The sequence below is a fragment of the Pongo pygmaeus genome, chromosome 10 (genome assembly GCF_028885625.2).
Source record: "Pongo pygmaeus isolate AG05252 chromosome 10, NHGRI_mPonPyg2-v2.0_pri, whole genome shotgun sequence".
Taxonomy (NCBI): Eukaryota; Metazoa; Chordata; class Mammalia; order Primates; family Hominidae; genus Pongo; species Pongo pygmaeus.
In genome coordinates this window covers 20,578,988-20,601,907 of record NC_072383.2, presented here as the reverse complement: position 1 = coordinate 20,601,907, position 22,920 = coordinate 20,578,988, and the positions used below count along the sequence as shown (strand labels likewise).

The following is a 22,920-nucleotide window of genomic DNA, read 5'->3' as shown; positions in this document are numbered from 1 at the left end:
AGCCAAATGGTTGCATCATTATAAAAGATTTTAATTTCAAATAATGCCGGATTTGACGGAACCAGTGATTCTAAACAGGCATAACAATGTATCAGGACTTCTCAGAGAAACACAATGGAATAATAAAATATAATTCATAAATATAAAATTTATAATATTAGTAATTTTGTTGAAAATACTTACTGAGCCAAGTTCTCTTGGTGCCAAAGTCACTCCCCAACAGTAAACATAACAGTTCCAAAAAGTGGAGTTCCAGTAGCCTGAGAAAGTTAACACTGTTCTTGAAGGATTAACTGAAATCCAAAGAAAACACAAACCCATAAGTGTAGAGAGTTTCATTAAACTGAAATTAAGAGGAGTACTTTGAGAGACTGGTACAGAGAAAGCCGGGTTAAAAAGTGTCTTTTCAGTTGAAAAGAATAATAACCATTTAAAAACTATTCAAGGTCATTTAAATACAAATATTATATTAAGTCTATTTGACCATAGTTTTTGGAAGGCTTAAGACTTTTGGGGATTTTTTTAAAACACAATATGCAAACTTTTTAATGCGTATATGTATTTTCCCCTCAGACTCTTAAAGCAAACTAAATTTCCACCCAGATATGTAAATATGCATATACAAAATGCCTTCAAGTTACCCTCTTTCTTGGCTCAGAATCCTGTGTATAGTATGTATGATGTTAATGAAGTTAATTACAAACCTGTGGTCAGGATGCGAACCCACCCCCATGACCTCAGGGACCTTATTCTATCTGTTACAAACTCTTTCTCCAATACCTTCAACATCTCTGTTTACCCAGGCAGACTGGCACCCTTAATTGTTTCTTCTCTGTGGGCAACAGAAGCTCTATAGGAAAAGTGGTGGCTACGTTCTCAATGCATAAGCAACTTCAGGATCTACCTCCTAGGGTTCACTTTGAGGCCTTTCATAATAGCTTTATTTACTCTTGTTTGTTTTTGTTTCCTATCGCCTCCAATTGAGGGTCTCCCTTTAGATACCTGACAGTTGAAAACTCCACCTGCCTTTTAGTTCTCTCCCCTCTTGGAGGACTCTTTCCTTTGTTCTGCAGCCCAGAGGCCAGTCTCACCCTCACTCTGCTGACTATTTTCTGGGTCTCGGGCTCACCTCAGGGCCTGGCCTGTCCATGGCCCCGCTTTACTCTTTATCCACATATGGAGTTAGCAGAAACTGAATCTTTTCTTACAGCTTTTAAATATGTTTCAGTCTGTCTCATCTAAAAAAACCTTTCATTACTTAAGTTCCTACTGTAGGTTCAATCCCGCTATCTCCTCTTTTTAATCAAGCTCCTTGAAAATATAGCCTGAACTTCAGTCTCCATTTCACGACCCCCAGAACATTGGCTTCTGTTCCCAGCAGCACAAAGAGCTTGCTCTTGCTAAGGATGCCATTGGCCACATCACTAGCTCCAGGGGATACTCTTGTGAATTTATTTCAAACTCACTGTGGCTTGAGACACTATAGACCATTCCCTCTTTCTTGGAATTCTCTCTGATGATATGTGTGGCACTTCGTTCTTCCGGCTTCCTGGAAAAAAATAATTACATTAAGTACAAATGAAAATTATCTCAAACATTCATAAAAGTAGGAAGATCGTAATATGAAGCTTCTTAATAGTACTACACATTGAGTACAAACAGCAAAAACTGCAGACACGTGCTACATGTTGGTCTCCAATATCTACTTGTTTCACTTTACCGGAAAGGTGCTGGCTGAGTGGGCCAGGAGTTATTCCAAATTGGTTTTGATTCTTGAGGACACGGAAGATAGTCTGGGGCCCAAACCAGATCTACAGCCTGTACCAGACAAATTGTGTCAAAGCCTAATGCTTCACCTGGAGGGTCAGCTCTCCAGAGCTGAGATTCTCCTGCAGTTGAAACAGGTATGGTAGCCTGAAGTTTCCTGATAGAAAAAGAAAAATAAAATGAAGGAAGAAGTGAAAAATTGGACAGGCTCAATTCTTTGTCTCCACTGTAATTTTCAGAGTGGTTGATGTGAGGTGCAGTGCTGAAGGCTGGCTGGAGGGAACGAGGTGCTTTCAATGATACGCTGGCTTTTCTGAGTGGAAGGGTAAGTGTCAGATCTGCTTTACCCTCCCAATGAAGTTTCTTTCAGTTCAACAGGTATTCCTTGAATGTCCACTATATGCCAGGCATTCTGATGGGCAATAGGGTCACAAAGACAAGGAAGGCACAACCTGTATCCTCAAGGAGCATCAGTTTGGTGAACACTTGATTTCATCAGGTGAGGATCAGAGAGGCTCCTCTCCAGTGAAACATCAGGATCCTTAACTCATCTGGTGGATACTCTCCATTCTTCTCTGCTGAATTCACCAACCCAATTACACTCCTCGGTGCCCTGAAAATCCTATTTGTACCTGTGCTTCTGAGCTTTCCTAATGATACCTTGGATGAAGATTTTATTACTATCCTCAGTTTGTTAAAGGAAATTTCATTTTCTGTAAATTTATTATTATGGGTATCAATGTACTGCCTGCATTAGTCTTTAAGAGATGCTGTTTCTGTTGGATAAAACATTGGCAGAGTCTTTTGGCTCATCCCATGTTATCCACATTTCTGTTCCTTTTGTAAGTATTCCTATTGCTTTGGGATTTTAGTTGTTAAGAGGATAGTCAAATAGAATCAAAACAATTATGCAATAATGTGCGTGCCAAGGTTTCCTGGCATCACTTACCAGAAATCTACAGTGTTACAGTGTATTGCCCAAATATTTTATTTACATTCAACTTGTCCCAAGGTATTGCTAAGAATAGAAATGAATATATAGCCTGTTTGCTCGGAGTATTAAGCTACATAGCCAAATTTGGATACGTTAATGTTGTATCTGTATCTCCCTCATGAATAGAGAATATGGAATTGAAAAATGACTAGCATGGAGGACAGAATGACTCAGAAATCTAAGAATAGCCAAATCATGTGAAAAGACCCAAAGCCTGCTTCAAAATGAACTGCATCTGCCTGACTCACAAAACTGGCAAATTACACTATTTAGATCTATGCAAAATAGCATTTCACCAGCATTTTATCTGCATATTGAATTTTGCTTTGGGTTAGTACAGATTTACCTTCTTTCTGTGAGATAATGTACAGGTTCAAAGGTGTACTCTAACTCAGAAAATAATCAAATTTGTTTTGTTTCTATCAGATTATAAAGTCATAACTTGGAGTCTTCAAAGTTGTTTTAGGAATAGATTTGAAAATACACTTTGGTTGAACCAAATGCTCCTCAGAAGTCTAGGAGACACTAGCCACCGAAGCACTGAGAAAGGAAGATAAAAGCCTCTGTCACTATGGGAGGTCCAGTGTTGTCCTAGATAAGCACCTTATCCAGGATTCTGGGAATAATCAAACCTTCTAAATAGAGTGTCCCCTCTGCTTTAGGATTATTAGCTGCTTTATTGGAATCTAATTGGGAAGAGAGCCAATATTAATATGAGGAGACACACTCTTTACTATGGTCATCACCACACTCACCACTGATATACCATCAAGGAAAGAATGCAAGAGGCGGTCACAAAAGCTGAATGTCCTGCGTTAGCCACCATGTCAGTTACCATCATTACCATCACACTGTGCCCTCTTGAATTCCCACAATTTGATCAGCAAACAAACCTATATCCCAAATCTCTCCCCTGAAAGTCCTTGAAGCCCCTTGCCTTTGTTAAATTCTGGATCTCGTCTATGGGCTCAGCCTCCCTGTGGCCCTCTCACATGAAGGTTGTTTTCCTCTCAGGAGTACTAAAGGCATCCTTGCAACCACCATAGGCATCTTTGCAAACACCATTGCTGTCTCCACACCATTATTTCATTTGTAAATCTCCTGCTTCTTCTAGTTTCACGCCAACTGGAAAAAATACCCAACTCCTTTATCGTGGCTGTTATCTACCGGTCTCCCATTTGTCACCCCTCATTTATTGAAGATGTTAACTTCCGGTTAGCTCTCATCATGCACAATGACTCCAACATCAATATAGATGACTCACTCAGCAGTCTGGCTTCTCAGTTTCTTGAGCTTTTCCCTCCAATAATTCCCTTCTGGTCCACTTTGGCCACTTTCTTCAAAGAGCTCATTCTTCACTTGTTTACGCAAAAATGCCCATCCCTAAAACTTTGATCGCAGATGTTCCCTTCTCTCACGACTACCATTTAGCTTTCCACCCATATGTCTTAGATGCGTCACCCTTTGATGTCAATGAGCCAATCTACCATTTTTTGCAGTTACCTTCAGCCCCCTCCACGCTTCAATTTCCTCCTTCTCTATCTTAGATGATGTGGTCCTTCTTTATGAATTATCTTTCACAATTATTTTTAACTCCCTTTTGCCACTTTTCCCTTATGTACCAGCTTACTAAAACTCTAATCCAGTATGGATTAAACCGTTTATGTTCTCCTTGCCAGTGAATATTGCACAGAAAAATTACATGATCAAATTGACTTTTTATTTTACTTTTTTTTTCGTCTTTTGTATTTGTAATAATGTTAAGGAGTGTGAATGCAGTTTTGTTATGTAAACTTATTTTATAGTGGTGAAGTCTGGGCTTTTATTATAACCATTACTTGAATAATGGACATTATAGCCATTAAGTAATTTCTTATCCCTCACCCTCTCCCACTCTCCCACCCTTCTGAGTCTCCAGTGTCTATTACTCCACTCTGTTGTCCATATATACACACTATTTAGCTCCCACTTATAAGTGAGAACATGCAGTATTTGATTTTTCTGTTTCTGAGTTTTTCACTTAAGATACTGGCCTTCAGTTTGTCCATGTTGCTGCAAAAGACATGATTTCATTCTTTCTTACAGCTCAATTGTATTTCATTATACACACACAGACACACACGCACACACACACACACCACACCACACCACATTTTCTTTATCCAGTCATCCATAGATGGATGCTTAGGTTGATTCCATATCTTTGCTATTGTGAATAGTGCTGCAGTAAGACTATTTTTATTTTAAGTGCATTTTCTTTTAAAAAGTCAAATTCAATAACAAGTTGATTGTTCAATAACAAGAGCAATCTATTGTGTTTTTCTAATAGGCTTGGTTTTCTATCCCAAGATGATTATTTCACACCTGTTTTGTCTCCTCAAACTTCATCCTAAGGTATTCTTGGTTATCTTTTCAGCTGAAGACTTCGCCTTATATGTCAATAGAGAAAGTAAGAATGGCCAGTGGGAAATTCTTCAGCCCTTCACCACCGCTTCCACATACAAATAAGATTCTAAAGAAAATGACCTCAATCAGATGGCAGCATAGGAGTTTTTGGTGCTCATCCCCTAACGGAAGCACCAGTTTGAATAAGCATCCATGCAGGCTGTACCTTCATGAGAGCTAAGGATTCCAGGTGAGAGATTATATCACCTCAGTTGAACACAGAAATAAGAAAAGAAACACTGAATATAGTAGGGGACACAATTTCACATTACCCATGTCACCCCCTCCTCCAAGCCCATGTAGTGCAGCTCAGAGAGACGTACCCTTCTCATGGGGAAAAAAGAGTGAAATGAGTACCCAACTTCACCACCCAGCACCAGACCCAGAAAATTCCAACACCGAGCCAGCCCCTGTGGATACAAGCTCCAGGCCTACCTGCCCACTGACCCAGACACTGGGCCAGCCTGCCCAAGAACTCCAAAAGCAAGCTTGCTCGTGGTCCCTGCCAGCTAACCTACCTCGAATCTCTAGATGAGCTGACAGATGAAGGGCTCTTCCTGCCAAAGCCAGTCTGTAAAGACTGGCAAAGGTGCCTACTTCTCCCAATGCATAAACACCCAAAGCCGGGCCACAGAAACATGGAACGTCATCACTGACTCTTCCTTTTCTCAGGACATGTCACCATTTCATGAATTTAAAAAACCTGTCTATTCTTTCACTAAAATGTGTCTTAAATCCATGCACTTCTCTTCATTTTCATTGCCAACAAGATAGCCTAAGTCACTAACATCTCTTTTCTAGATTTCTCTATGAGCCTCTTAACTGAGCTACCTATTCAGAACAACCCCATGGGCATGAGACCTGTGCAGTCACCCCAGCCCTGCACTTAAAAGAGCCCTGAGTTTTGTTTAATGCTCTGCTGTTGTTGTCTTGAATTTTTAATAATTTTTGATCAAGGGGAGCACATTTTCATTTTGTGCTAGAACTCACAAATTATGCAACTTGTCCTGTTCCCATTTGTAGTCTTGTTTCTTCTTATCCACTCTATGCTAGAAGTCAGGGTAATATTTTAGTAATGTTAATCATGACACTTCCCTGTGTAAAACATACCGATGGCTTTCCATTGCATTTGTCTTTTTTTTTTATTTTTCTGTAAGTTATTGGGGTATTGGGGTACAGGTAGTATTTGGTTACATGAGTAAGTTCTTCAGTAGTGATTTGTGAGATTTTGGTGCATCCATCACCTAAGCAGTATACACTGCACCATATTTGTAGTCTTTATCCCTCATCCCCCTCACACTCTTCCCTAAGCCAATGTCTAGAAGGGTTTCTCCAATGTTATCTTCCAGAAATTTTATAGTTTCAAGGCTTAGGTTTAAGTCCTTAATCCATCTTGAGTTGATTTTTGTATAAGGAGAGAGATGAGGATCCAGTTTCATTCTCCTACATATGCTTTGCCAATTATCCCAGCACTATTAGGTGAAAAGGGTGTCCTTTCCCCACTTTATGTTTTTGTTTGCTTTGTTGAAGATCACTTGTCTGTAAGTATTTGGGTTTATTTCTGAGTTCTCTATTCTGTTCCATCGGTCTATGTGCCTCTTTTTATATCCGTACCACACTGTTTTGGTGACTATGGCCTTATAGTATAGTTTGAAATCAGGTAGTGTGATACCTCCAGATTGGTTCTTTTTGCTTAGTCTTGCTTTGGCTATGCAGGCTCTTTTTTTGGTTCCATATCAATTTTAGAATTGTTTTTTCTAATTCTGTGAAGAATGATGGTGGTATTCCAGTGGGAATTGCGTTGAATTTGTAGATTGCTTTTGGCAGTACGGTCATCTTCACAATATTGATTCTACGCATCCATGAGCATGGGAGGTGTTTACATTTGTTTGTGTCATCTATGATTTCTTTTGGCAGCATTTTGTAGTTTTCCTTGTAGAGGTCTTTCAACTCCTTTGCTAGGTATATTCCTAAGTATTTTGGTATTTTTGCGTCTATTGTAAAAGGGATTGAGTTCTTGATTTGATTCTCTGTTTGGCAGCTGTTGCTGTATAGAAGAGCTACTGATTTGTGTACATTAATCTTGTATCTGGAAACTTTGCTGAATTCTTTTATCAGTTCTAGGGGCTTTCTAGAAGAGTCCTTAGGGTTTTCAAGGTAAATGATCACATCATCAGCAAACAGTGACAGTTTGACTTCCTCTTTACTGATTTGAGTGCCCTTTATTTCTTTCTCTTGTCTGATTGCCCTGGCTAGGACTTCCAGTACTATGTTGAAGACGAGTGGTGAGAGTGGGCATCCTTGTCTTGTCATAGTTCTCAGAGGGAATGCTTTCAACTTTTCCACATTCAGCATTATGTTGGCTGTGGGTTTGTCATAGATGGCTTTTATTACATTAAGGTATGTCCCCTGTATGACGATTTTGCTGAGTTTTAATCATAAAGGGATGCTGAATTTTGTCGAATGCTTTTCCTGCATCTATTGAGATGACCATGTGATTTTTGTTTTTAATTCTGTTTATGTGGTGTATCACATTTATTGACTTGTGTATGTTAAACCATCCCTGCATCCCTGGTATGAAACCCACTTGATCATGGTGGATTATCTTTTTGATGTGTTGTTGGATTCGGTTAGCTAGTATTTTGTTAATGATTTTAGCATCTATGTTCATCAAGGATATTGGTCTGTAGCTTTCCTTTTTGGTTATGTCCTTTCCTGGTTTTGGTATTAGGGTGATGTTGGCTTCAAAGAATGAATAAGGGAGGGTTCCTTCTTTCTCTATCATGTGGAATAGTGTCAAAAGGATTTGTACCAATTCTTCTTTGAATGCCTGGTAGAATTCTGCTGTGAATCCGTCTGGTCCCAGACTTTATTTTGTCGGTAATTTTTAAATTACCATTTCAGTCTCACTGCTTGTTATTGGTCTGTTCAGAGTATCTAATTCTTCCTGATTTAAACTGGGAGGCTTGTATTTTTCCAGGAATTTATCCATCTCTTCTAGGTTTTCTAGTTTATGTGGGTAAAGTGTTCTTAGTAGCCTTGAATGATCTTTTGTATTTCAGTGGTGTCAGCTGTAATATCTTGTTTCATTTCTTATTGAGGTTATTTTGATTTTCTCTCTTCTTTTCTTGGTTAATCTTGCTAATGGTCTATCAATTTTATTTATCTTTTCAAAGAACCAGCTTTTTGTTTCACTTATCTTTTGTACCATTTTTTGTTTATTTGTTTCGATTTCATTTAGTTCTGTTCTGATCTTGATTATTTCCTTTTTTCTGCTGGGTTTGGGTTTGGCTTGTTCTTGTTTCTCTAGTTCCTTGAGGTGTGACCTTAGATTGTTTGTGCTCTTTCAGACTTTGTGATGTAGGCATTTAGGGCTATGAACTTTCCTCTTAGCATTGCCTTTGCTATATCCCAGAGGTTTTGATAGGTTGTGTCATTATTGTCATTCAGTTTGAAGAATTTTTTAATTTCCATCTTGATGTAGTTTTTGACCCAATGCTCATTCAGGAGCAGGTTATTTAATTTCCATGTATTTGCATGGTTTTGAAGATTCCTTCAGGAGTTGATTTCCAGTTTTATTCCACTGTAGTCTGAGAGAGTGCTTGATGTAATTTCAATTTTCTTAATTTATTGAGGCTCATTTTATGGTCTATTATATGGTCTGTCTTGGAGAAAGTTCCATGTGCTACTGAATAGAATGTGTATTCTGTGGTTGTTGGATGAAATGTTCTGTATATATCTGTTAAGTCCATTTGTTCCAATGCATAGTTTCAATCTACTGTTGCTTTGTTGACTTTCTGTCTTGATGAACTGTCTAGTGCTGTCAATGGAGTACTGAAGTCCCCCACTATTACTGTGTTGCTGTCTATCTCATTTCTTAGATCTATTAGTAATTGTTTTATAAATTTGGGAGCTCCAGTGTTAGGTGCATATGTTTAGGATTGTGATATTTTCCTGTTGGACAAGGCTTTTTACCATTATATACTGTCCCTCTTTGTCTCTTTTAACCACTACTGCTTTAAAGTTTGTTTTGTCTGATATAAGAATAGCTACCCCTGCTCCCTTTTCGTGTCCATTTGCATGAAATGCCTTTTGCCACCCTTTTACTTTAAGTTTATGTGAGTCGTTATATGTTAGGTGAGTCCCCTGAAGGCAGCAGATAGTTGGTTGGTGAGTTATTATTCATTCTGCAGTTCTGTATCTTTTAAGTGAAGCATTTAGGCCATTTACATTCAATGTTAGTATTGAAATGTGAGGTACCATTGCTTTCATTGTGCTCTTTGTTGCCTGTGTACTTTGGTTTTCTGGTTTTTGTTTTTGCTTTTTAAGTTGCATTTTTGTTTTATAGTTCCTGTGTGATTTAAGCTTAAAGAGGTTCTGTTTTGATGTGTTTCCAGGATTTGTTTCAAGATCTAGAGCTCCTTTTAGCAGCTCTTGTAGTGGTGGCTTGGTAATGGTGAATTCTCTCAGCATTTGTTTGTCTGAAAAAAGACTGTTATCTTTCCTTCAAATGCGATGCTTAGTTTCACTGGACACAAAATTCTTGGCTGATAATTGTTTTGTTTGAGGAGGCTGAAGATAGGTCCCCAATCCCTTCTAGCTTGTAGAGTTTCTGCTGAGAAATCTGCTGTTAATCTGATAGGTTTTCCTTTATAACTTACCTGGTGCTTCTGTCTCACAGCTCTTAAGATTCTTTCTTTCATCTTGACTTTGGATAACCTATGACAATGTGCCTAGGTGAAGATCTTTTTGCAATTAATTTCCCAGGTGTTCTTTGTGCTTCTTGTATTTGGATGTCTAGGTCTCTCGCAAGGCTGGGGAAGTTTTCCTCAATTATTCCCCAAAATCGGGTTTTCCAGGCTTATAGAATTCCCTTCTTCCTTAGATTCACTGATTATTCTTAGGTTTGGTCGTTTAACATAACCCCAAACTTCTTGGAGGCTTTGTTCATATTTTCATATTCTTTTTCCTTTGTCTTTGTTGGATTGGGTTAATTCAAAGACCTTGTCTTCGAGCTCTGAACTTCTTTCTTCTACTTGTTCAATTCTATTGCTGAGACTTTCCAGAGCATTTCATATTTCTAAAGTGTTTCCAAAGTTTTCTGAATTTTTTATTGTTTTTTCTTTAAGCTGTCTATTTCCATGAATATTTCTCCCTTCACTTCTTATATCACTTTTTGGATTTCCTTGCATTGCACTTTGCCTTTCTCTGGTCCCTCCTTGATTAGCTTAATAACTAGCTTCCTAAATTATTTTTCAGGTACGTCAGGGATTTCGTGGTTTGGGTCCATTGCTGGTGAGCTAGTGTGATTTTGGGGGGTGCTAAAGAACCTTGTTTTCTCATTACCACCATCGGTTTTCTGGTTCTTTCTCATTTGGGTAGGCTCTGTCAGAGGGAAGGTCTAGGGCTGAAGGCTGTTGTTCAGATTCTTTTGTCCCATGGGGTGTTCCCTTTATGTAGTACTCTCCCCCTTTTCCTATGGATGTGGCTTCCTGTGAGCCAGACTGCAGTGATTGTTGTTCTCTTCTGGGTCTAGCCACCTAGCAAGTCTATCCAGCTCTGGGCTGGTACTGAGGGCTGTCTGCACAGAGCCCTGTGATGTGAACCATTTATGAGTCTCTCAGCCATGGATACCAGCAACTATTCCGGTGGAGGTGGTGGAGGGTGCAATGGACTCCATGAGGGTTCTTAGCTTTGGTGGTTTAATGCTCTATTTTTGTGCTGGTTGGCCTCCTACCAGGAGGTGGTGCTTTCCAGAAACCATCAGCTGTGGTAGTATGGGGAGGAACCCGCAATGGGCAGGGTCCTAGAACTCCCCGGTATATGCTCTTTATCTTCTGCTACCAGGGTGGGTAGGGAAGGCCCATCAGGTGGGGCAGGGCTAGGCATGTCTGAGCTCAGACTCTCCTTGGGCGGGTCTTGCTGCAGCTGCTGTGGGGGACGGGGGTGAGAGTCCCAGGTCACTGGAGTTGTGTACCTAGGAGGAGTATGGCTGCCTCTGCTGAGCCATGCAGGTGGTCAGGAAAGTGGGGGAAAGCCAGCAGTCACAGGCCTCACCCAGCTCCCACACAAACCCAAGGGCCAGTCTCATTCCCACCGTGGCCTCCCCCAAGAGCCTCAAGTCTATTTCCAGGTGGAGGGCGACGGGCTTGAAAACTTGCCCAAGGCTATCTGCCTCCCAGCTGAGAGAGAAAAGGGCTTCAGATTCACACCCTCCCCCAGGTTCTGGCCAGGAGGCTTCTCACCCTGTTCAAAATGTTACAAAGTTCACTAAAGAATTCTTTCTCCCTGTGGAGTTTTACCTGCTGATCCTCTGGCCACCCTTCCGATGGATCCCTGTGGTGCCAGACAGAAACAGGCTGCCTGGGGACCTAGCGAGCTCCCGGGGCCTTTCTGCTGCTTCTTCTACTCCTGTATTTTGCTCAGCTCTCGAATTTGACTCAGCTCCAGGTAAAGTGGAAACTTCTCCCACAAACAGAGCTTCAGCTTCTCCAGTGTGGGAGAGGAGGGCATCCCTTTCCCACTTCCACAATTGGGGCACTCACAGTATTTGGGATGTCTCCTGGGTCATGCAGGAGCAGTCCACTTCCTTCAGAGGGTCTGTGGGTTCTCTTGGGATTGCTGGTTTGTTCTTGCAGTCAATCTGGAGCTAAAATTCACAATGCAAGCCTCCGCATGCTGCTCTGTCCGGAGCTGCAATCTAGTCCTGCCTCCCATCCACCATGATCCCTTAATCTCTTTCCATTGCGTTTGAATAAATTCCTCACTCTTATGATCTGCAAAGACCTGCCTGGTCAGGCAGCAACCTTCTCTTTCCAGTCTCATCACCCTCACTCACTAAAGTTTCAGGCACACTGGCATCTTTCAGCTTATTGTACATGGTGGTTTCCTTCCTGCCTCAGATCTTTTGCACACGCTGTTTCCTCTCTTTAAAACACCCATTCACATAATACTTCCATCTCATCCCTCGAGACTCAGCTTAAATAATAGCGTTTAATTTGTCAGGTATGCTAATTGCCCTAACACCACAAAAATCTCAGAGGTTTATCACACACTAAAAAAAGTTTCTTTCACAGGCATACACAGTCCAATTAGCTCAGCTCAGGTTTGTAGGGGCAGACTTCCTGATGGGGATTGCAGGGCCCAGCCTCTTCTAATGAAGTGGCTCCATCACTTTCCAAGCCCTCAGATTCCTGGACTGTATCTGCTGTATGCAGCAGGGATATGAGGCAAAAATGTGTGGAGGGTCACAGGAGAGAGGCAGCACCAGGGATTGAAGGGGAGTTTGTCAATTTTGCCCACATTCTGTTGGCCCCATTTAATTGTACAGGAGGTTGAGAAATGGTGTTTAGCTATGAGCTCTGAAGGCCAAGGAAATGGGTTTCAGTGCATACGACTATGTGACCTCTGCCACTTAGGGAGATAACGTCCCTTACTGTGATGTGCATACTCACCATCCTGTATATCCCTTACTGTCCTGTGTCAACTCACCTTCCAGTACATCCCTTAGTATCCTGTGCATAATCACCATCCTGTACATCCGTTACTATCCTGTGCAAACCCACCATCCTGTACATCCGTTACTATCCTGTGCCAACCCACCATCCTGTACATCCCTTACTATCCTGTGCAAACCCACCATCCTGTACATCCCTTACTATCCTGTGCAAACCCACCATCCTGTACATCCCTTACTATCCTGTGCAAACCCACCATCCTGTACATCCCTTACTATGCTGTGCAAACCCACCATCCTGTACATCCGTTACTATCCTGTGCAAACCCACCATCCTGTACATCCCTTACTATCCTGTGCAAACCCACCATCCTGTACATCCCTTACTATCCTGTGCAAACCCACCATCCTGTACATCCGTTACTATCCTGTGCAAACCCACCATCCTGTACATCCGTTACTATCCTGTGCAAACCCACCATCCTGTACATCCGTTACTATCCTGTGCAAACCCACCATCCTGTACATCCCTTACTATCCTGTGCAAACCCACCATCCTGTACATCCGTTACTATCCTGTGCAAACCCACCATCCTGTACACCCCTTACTATCCTGTGCCAACCCACCTTTCTGTACATCCCTTACTATGCTGTGCATACACACTATCCTGTACATCCCTTACTATCCTGCGCAAACCTATCTTCCTGTACATCTCCCTTACCATCCCGTGCAAACCCACCTTCCTGTATGTCCCTTACTATCCTGTGCAAACTCACCATCCTGCACATCCCTTACTATCCTGTGCAAACCCACCATCCAGTACATCCCTTAGTATCCTACACAAACTCACCAATCTGTACATCCCTTACTATCCTCTGCAAACTCACCAATCTGTACATCCTTTACTATCCTGTGCAAACTCACCATCCTGTACCTCCCTTACTATCCTGTGCATACTCACCATCCTGTACCTCCCTTACTATCCTGTGCATACTCACCATCCTGTACATCCCTTACTATCCTGTGCAAACCCACCAACCTGTACATCCCTTACTATCCTGTGCAAACCCACCATCCTGTGCATCCCTTACTATCCTGTGCATACTCACCATCCTGTACATCCCTTACTATCCTGTGCAAACCCACCATCCTGTGCATCCCTTACTATTCTGTGCAAACCCACCTTCCTGTGTGTCCCTTACTATCCTGTGCAAACTCACCAACCTGTACATCCCTTACTATTCTGTGCAAACTCACCAACCTGTGCATCCCTTACTATCCTGTGCAAACTCACCAACCTGTACATCCCTTACTATCCTGTGCAAACCCACCATCCTGTGCATCCCTTACTATTCTGTGCAAACTCACCAACCTGTGCATCCCTTACCATCCCCTGCAAACTCACCAACCTGTACATCCCTTACTATCCTGTGCAAACCCACCATCCTGTGCATCCCTTACTATTCTGTGCAAACCCACCTTCCTGTGTGTCCCTTACTATCCTGTGCAAACTCACCAACCTGCGCATCCCTTACCATCCCCTGCAAACTCACCAATCTGTACATCCCTTACTATCCTCTGCAAACTCACCAACCTGTACATCCTTTACTATCCTGTGCATACTCACCTTCCTGTACATCCCTTAGTATCATGTGCACATGTACTCTCTAGGCCACATCTCTTACTCAGGGAGATTACTTGCACTTTTGAAGATGGTGCATAATAATATTTAGAGGCACATGTTCTGGAATTTGATGTCAAAACTCCAAGATCATCACTTATTAACTATGTAATCGTGAGCAACCTACACAACCTGTCTCAGCCCTAATTTTTTTTTTGTTAAAAAGTGTAAAAATAGAATCCATATCACAGAATCATTATGAGAAGACATGAGATAATATATGAAATATGCTTAATACTACGCTTAATTTTTTTGATTTTTTTTTTGTTTGATTGATTTTAGACTCGGGGATACATAAGGATGTTTGTTACATGGATATATTCCATAACGTTTGGGATTAGGCTTCTGTTGTACCCATCACCCAAATAGTAAACATGGTAACCAACAGGTAGTTTTGCAACCCTTTCTCTCCACCATCCCTGCCTCTTTTGGAGTCCCCAGTGTCTACTGTTTCCATCTCTATGTCAGTGTGTACCCACTGTTTAGCTCCCACTTATAACTGGACAGTATTTTATTTTCTGTTTCTGTGTTGATTAACTTAGTATAATAGCCTCTAGCCGCACCCATGTTGCTGCAAAGGACATGATTTTTATGGCTATTCCATGGTGTATATGTACGACATTTCTTTATCCAGTCAACCATTCATCAGCATCTAGGTTGATTCCATGACTTTGCTATTTTGAATAGTGCTGCAATGAACATATGAGTATAGGTGTCTTTTTTTTGGAGGGGGGTCGGGGGATGGGGTCTTGCTCTGTTGCCCAGGCTGGAGTGCTGTGGTGCAATCTCGGATCACTGCAACCTCCTCCTCCTGGGTTCAAGCGATTCTCCTGCCTCAGCCTTCTGAGTAGCTGGGATTACAGACGCGCATCACCACGCCCAGCTAATTTTTGTATTTTTAGTAGAGAAGGGATTTCACCATATTGGTCAGGCTCGTCTCAAACTCCTGACCTCGTGATCCGCCCACCTTGGCCTCCCAAAGAGCTGCGATTTACAGGTGTGAGCCACCGCGCCCAGCTGAGTGTAGGTGTCTTTTCGATAGAACAATTCATTTTGCTTCGGGTAGATAACCAGAAATGGGATTGGTGAGTCAAATGGTAGATCTATTTTTGGTTCTTTGAGAAATTCCCAGACTGCTTTCCACAGGGACTGAACTAATTTACATTCCCAGAAACAGTGTATAAGTATTCCCTTTTCTGCACATCCTCACCAACATCTGTTAATTTATGGCATTTTAGTAATAGCCGTTCTGACTGGTGTGAGATGATATCTCACAGTAATTTTGATTTGCATTTCTCTGATGATTAGTGATGTTGAGAATTTTTTCATGTTTGTTGGCTGTTTGTATATCTTCTTTTGAAGAAGTGTCTGTTCATGTTCTTTGCCCCCTTTTTAGTGAGGTTATTTGTTTTTGTTGTTGTTGTTGATTTGTTTATGTTGTTCCTTACAGATTCTGGATATTTGACCTTTGTCAGATATATAGTTTGCAAATATTTTCTCCCATTCTTTAGGTTGTCTGTTTAGTCTGTTGATAGTTTCTTTGGCTGTGCAGAAGCTCTTCAGTTTAATTAGGTCTCAATTGTCCATTTTTATACTTTTGAGGTCTTAGTCATAAATTCCTTGCTTAGGCCAATGTCCAGAAGAGTTTTTCCTGTTTTTTTTTTTTCTAGGATTTTTATATTCTGAGGTCTTACATGTAAGTCTTTAATCTACCTTGAGTTAATTTTTGTATATAGTGAGAAGTAGGGGTCCAGTTTCATTCTGCATATGACTAGCCAGTTTTCCCAGCACCATTTATTAAATAGGATATTCTTCCCCATTGTTTATTTTTGTAGACTTTGTCAGAGATCTTAATATAGACACCTTTATTAATATTCAGCACTATATACCCAGTGCCTGGCCTAGTATTAATATATTACACAAGCAAGCATTGAATGCATATTGGTTAAATAAATGAAAAATAATAAGTAAAAAATTTTCCCTCATAGCTAGGACTCCGATAAAGACAAGAGTTATCTACTGGAACCCTCAGTTTACTAAGGACCTTAGTTGCTGTTGCTTAGCTCTCAGAAGGCTCTAATCTTTTAGGTGGTCTTAGACATGGCAATAACAGGCAAGCCCTAATGTCATCCAATTATTTAAAAACTGTCTGGCAATGTGTGTAAACTTAAATAAAATCAACATATCTCTTTTTCTTCCCTTAAAATTTTAAAGGCACTTCTCCATTTACATCATTTGATTTTCATGTTTTTTAAATCAGAAATTTTTCACACATGTGGGGAGCACTGAGATTTCTTTTAAAGCAAGAATAATGATGAAAGGAATAAATTATTGATTAAAATTAGCATAAAACTTGAAACTTAGCATTACCATATCATTTTAAGATAGTTTGAAAAGTTAATCATGAAAGTAAATATGTGTTTTAGAAAATTTCAAATGCTATAGAATAATGCAAAGTACAAAAGAAGATATCGTCCTCCACTATTGAACCCCAAAGCTCAGTCTCCAAAAAGCAGTGTTTACAATTTTTCATGCTTGTTTTCAGAAAATGTCTATGCACATATAAGCCTAATAAGGTTTTTTTATTTTTGTTGCCAAAAGAAAAAACGAAAACATGTATACAAATTTTTCTGCAACTTGCTTTTTTATTAACAATTTAGCTTTGATAGTTTCCTTCAGTGACTCATTTCTCATTCCTTTTACTAACTGCATGATATTCTATTAATAAATATACTATTATTTATTAACCAGTCTCTTATTGGTAGATATATAAGTTGCTTATTCATTTGCTGTTTCACATGACTCTGTAATTGGAATATTTGAATATACTTTGTAGAATTACGGGAATATTTCTGTGTAATAAGTTATTAGAAGGGAAATCTCTGGGAATATATCTGCATGATAAATTCTTAGAAGGGAAATCTCTGAGTCAAATAATATATGCCTTTAATTTTGAGTAATTTTGGCAAACTGCTCTCTAAAAAGTTGAATTATTTTATTTAATTTTTAAGTGTTTGAGCATCATAATATATTCTTGTTTAGTTTTTTTAAAAACCTAGACTAAAAAAATTCTTTTATATGTTTTTTGACTGTTAGTATTTCTTTCCCTTTTTGGTGAAATATCTGTTCATACTTTTTTTTACCATTTTATGGATGATTGTTAATTTTTTCAGTTTTGTGTATATTAAGTAAAATTAGCTTTTTGTTCATCATATGTGCTGTACATAACTGTTCCCATTTTGTCATTTTGCTTTGACTTTGTTTATAATTTTTACAATTGAACAGTTTACAATTTTTAATAGTCAACGCATCCATCTTTTCCTTTCCTGATTATTTCATGATGCATAGTAATGATTTTTACACTTATAAATAATATTCTATGCTCTTTTTTGGTGATTTTCAAATTTTCTTTAAATCTTGGATCTACTTGAAATTTGTTTTGGTTTAATAAATGAAAAAAGTTACAAACTTATTGTTATATTTTGAAATTTTAAATGATTAGGAAATTGCTTCATCTTTTGCTAACTTTTCTTCATTGTCTTAGTTCACACAGGCTGCTGTAACAAAATACTGTACATTGGAGATTGTGTGTGTGTATAGCTATATATATGCTTCTCTGGAGAACCCTGACTAAAATACTGTTATTTTGAAATATAGCCAAATGCACATCTATTAGTTCCATTTAATTAATTCCATTATTTTGATCCACTATATTCTTATTTCATTTGCCTGTCATGTGAGGTGAATTATAAATCTCCTACTATTATTGTTTCTATATATTGCAGCTTTGAATTGTTCGTTATTCTATATATTGCTGCTTTGAATTGTTTGATGCTGTTTTCTCTGGAATGCAAAGATTCATAATAGGGCATGATGGAGCACCTTGCATTAAACCAAAGCCTCTGCTGAACACAACTAGATAGCCAAGCAATAGAATAAGCCTGTGGCCATCAGACTGCTGCCAAGGGCAAACAGGACATGAAAGTTCGAGGTCTTGGTAAGGACAAATGGCTTGGGGAGCCAAGTGGACAACTCACAGCTGAGTGTTGTTGTTGTTGTTGTTGTTGTTTTGTTTTGTTTTCCCCCTTAGTGCACTTGTCAGTTTTGTGCATAGAGCAAGAGGCTGAAGATTCAGGGAAAAGGCCAAGAAGCTGCCCCTGCTAAAGAGGCAGAAAGACCATCAGAACTTCAGGCCATCTCATGAGGTTGGACAGACACAATTTAGAGGCTTGAGGGGATGGGATTCTAGTGAGAAATAGGGGGGCAGTGAACAACATCCAGTACATTGCTGGGTTTCCTTGATGATGTTGGTTGAATTCTACAGCTATGTGGGGAAAGGAATCTAAGAAGCCAAGCAAAATGCTTTTGGAAAGCGAGGAGTTTTTAGCAGTCTCACAGTGCTCAGGAAACAGACTTTAAGTTCTAGACACATGAAGGGATGGAACCCAGGAAGCATCTTGGACCTCAATCAGAACACATTGGGAAGTACATTCTAGAAGCCGGGATGAAAGAAATCTAGATAGAGCCTTAACATGACTTCAATTTGGCCTTCTATTTAGTTTCTGACTGGATTAAGAGGATCAGGCCCTCACTCCTTCTGCTCTTTGGAGATGATAATATGATCAGTCTTTTACAATTTTTCATATATGATGTCAGACGTTGAATAAAAAACCTACCAGCTGTTATAAACTGAATGTTTGTATTCTTCAAAATTTGTATGTTGAAATCTTAACCGTCAATGTCATAGAATAAGAATGTGGGGCTTTTGGGTGGTGATTAGGTCATGATGATGGAATTAGGATCCTTATAAGGGGACGAAAAGCCTAGAGCTACTTCTCCCCTCCATGTGAGAATACAGTGTGCACACAACCATCTGCATACCAACAGCGGGCACTTACCAAGAACCCAACCACGCTGGAACCCTAACCTTGGACGTCCACCCTCCAGAACTGTAAGAAATAAATGCTTGTTGTTTAAACTACCCAGTCCGTGGTAGTTTCTTATAACAGCCTAAACAGACTAAGAACCAGGCATACCAAAACACAGGACTATATGACCTAACAACACGAGAATAAAACAGTCAATAAAAAGAGATCCACAGGTGATCCAGATATCGGAATTATTCAATAAGGACATTAAATCATTATAACTAATACACTCAAGAAAACAAAGAGAAAGATGAAAAATAGATGAAAAGATAGAAAATTTTACCAGAGATTTTAAATCTCAATAAAAAAGTCACAGGGCAAAAACATGGCAACAATACACACTCAGGACTACTAGAGGGGGGAGGTGAGGAACGGGACAAGAGTTGAAAAAGTAACTGTTGGGTACTATGCTCGCTACTTGGGTGGCGGGATCATTCATACCCCAACCTCAGCATCATGCAGTATCCTTAGGTAACAAACTTGCACGCATACCCCAAGAGTCTAAAATAAAAGTTGAAAAACAATAAAAAATGAATAAAGTGAGTAAAGAATTTCACATGGAAATTCTAGAAATGAAAAAATAACACACTTGAAAAAGGGACATGATCGCAGATTAGACAGAGTAGAATCGTGACTTTGTGAACTGAAACACAGATTAACATAAAATTTTTTAGACTAAAGCTCAGAAGGATAAAGGATTTTAAAAATGCAAAAATATATATAAGAAAAATAATCCAAATGTCAGACACATGTTATTGGAATACCAGAGGAGAGGAGAGAGAATCAAGCAAAAGCTGTATTTGAAGAGAAAATGATTGATGAAAGCTATCAAGCCACAGATTCGAGAAGCTCTTTGAACTCTCAGGATGAATACAGGTGAGATGAAATCTGGACATATCACAGCAAAACTTCTCAAAGCCAAAAACAAAGAGAAAATTTGAAAGCACTCAGAGGTAGGGGGTTGGGGAGACTGGAGAGAGATACATTATTACAAGGAGCAACAATAAAACTAATTGAATTTTCAACAGAAATGATGAAAGCCAGAAAGTAATGAAATGCCATCTTTAAAGTACTCCCGATGAAATGCCATCTTTACATCTTTAAATTAGTTCTCTAAAGAACTAATTTAAAAATAAGAATAGAAAGCTGGTAGGTTTTAACTCAACTACATCAGCAATGAAACGGAATAAAAATAAATGAGAGACTGCCGCACTATGAAAAACAAAAACAAGAGCAAAAAAAAATTACAAGCACATATCCCTAATAAAAATAGAAAACAGATTGAAAACAAAAGGCCAGAAAAAGATATGCCATGCAAATATTAAGCAAAGAATGGTGGTGTGGCTATATTAATAAAATTTTAAAAGACTTTACGTCAAAAGGCATGACTAGAAGAGAGATTATTTTTAATTATTCTTGATGAAGAAATCAACCCAGTATAAAACATAACAATGCTAAAAAATCTATTGTTTGTAACTAATACAACTTTTATTTGTAACTAATAAAAATGATTGAAATTATAGGAAGACAAAAGAGGATGAAAAGAAAAAACAAACATACCTAGTTTAATATTGGTCTCTGTGTCATTATAGAGCAAGCAGACAAAAAACTAGTAAGGATATAAAAGATCTGAAGTTAATCTATAGTGTAGACACACTGTATGATCCCCCTATGTAGTAAATTTCACTAATTATTCCATACCATTCCAAAGTGATGTGTATTTGTTAATTTTTGAGTACCTTATTCTTTATGTATCAGTTAGGTCATATAAAGTGCACTGTACTAAAAAATTAACAAAATCTACCATCCAGTAAAGGTTACCAAAATTCACTGTATGAAGGACTGTCAAGTGAGTCTTAACACTTTTTTTTTTATAAATCAACTTTTGTGAGGTATAATTTACATCTAATAAAATGCATCCATTTTACATGCACAGTTTGATGAGTTCTGACAAATGAATACACTCATGTTGCCACCACCACAATCAAGATTTAGAAAATTTCCATTATTTACATCAAACAACTAACTTCCAGGCAACCACTGACATGCTCTATGCTTATTAGGCAGTATAGCATAGTGGATAAAAATAAATCTATGGAGTCAGACTGCCTCAATTCAAACCCTAGTCCCACCACAGCTAGCTGTGTGCCAGCCAAGATGTCATTTAACCTTTCTATGTCTCAATTTCCTTTTCTGTAAAATGGATATCATAATAATAGTAACTTCCTTTAAGGTTGTTAGGAGGATTAAATAAGTTAATGTACATAGGTGCTTATAATTGTGCCTAGCACATATTAAGTGACATATAGGCTTTAGCTGTGTTCCTAGGGTAAAGACGTCCATTGCCCACAGGAACTTTGCTTAGAGACCTATTGTTAGATGAAGGAGGCAATAATGATAGCATGGTTCATTATTTTCCGTGTACAGAATTTTAACAGAAAATTTATTTATGAAAGCAACTTCAATTGCTAAGCATATTATAAGAGTCAATTGAAGGTATGAGTTGCAATTCTACTTCCTTTACAAAGGCAAAAAAATGTATATTTATTGGAGAATCAGGGTTATTAAGAGCACCTGTTTATTCAGAAGAGCAAAAAAAAGTAGTTTGCATTGTTTAGCACATTCTGTAACAAGCAAGCAAACAAGAAAACTCTAACTTTTTTCCATTGTTCTACGTAAATTAGGTACCTGTTAAGTGATAACAACAGTAATATTATCTACTCCAATTCTCACTCTTCATACTTATGAGCAAAAAAGTAAGCATCATTAATAAGACAGGATAGTCTTAAATGTCATTTTCATAATAAATGCCCTGGACAAGTAGATTAAATAATTCAAGGGGAAAATTATCTCAAGTCATTTCTTGTGAGTAGAAACTATGCAATCAAAAGACATTTTTAAATCAAACGCATATTTAGAACAAATTCAAGTATAATGTGATTATTTTATAAAAAGTAAATTAAGAGATTGGTGGATTATTTTGCTTTTAACTAGCTTCTCTCTAACAACTATAGTACCAATTACAATTAATTATATAAATTATGTCTAAATAAAGTACATAAATATCTTCTGACAGTTTTATAGTCAACTTCCATGGTTCAGGAAAAGAATCTAAATTTATAATCAAGATAAACTAGGAACTAAATTAAACATCTTGATATAAGTAGGAGAAAATCTGTAATTAGCATGTCATACAAAGAACCAACAGCAACCGATTATTGCTTTAATTGAATATTTCAATCCGAAAGTTGTTTTTTTAAAGATCACTATCAATGGCAAACTTTTAAAATGTCAACATTTAAATTTATATTTAGAACATTGCTACATGTACACAATAAGAAAATATGTGAAATAAAAATGGAAAGAAATAAATCACCAGATTTTAAAGTAAACAATATTTAGACCTAGATCTCATAAAATTGGCCATTTTACTTATAGTTTTAGTTGGTATTACACACCTTAACTACCCTCACAGTAAGGCAATGGTCACTATAGAAGAATATATATCAATGATCATCTTTATTCCAGAAATTACACTAAAGAAAATTTAAAAGACAAATTAACCAACCACAATGTATAGGCTTTATGTGGCCCTTTTTCAAATAAACAAACTGGAGAAAAATGAAAAATGTGAATACTAACTGGAAA

At 38.6% G+C, this 22,920-nt stretch overlaps 1 protein-coding gene across 1 annotated transcript in view; it reads right to left on the bottom strand.

The window, feature by feature from the left end:
- Positions 1-1,716: 1,716 nt before the first annotated feature.
- Positions 1,717-22,920, bottom strand: part of LOC129010674 (uncharacterized) — an 89,074-nt gene continuing 67,870 nt past the window's right edge. Inside the window, exon 3 of the mRNA XM_054445207.1 lies at positions 1,717-1,924. Within this exon, the coding sequence (XP_054301182.1) occupies positions 1,717-1,924 (208 nt within the window). The remainder of the gene's footprint in view (positions 1,925-22,920) is intronic.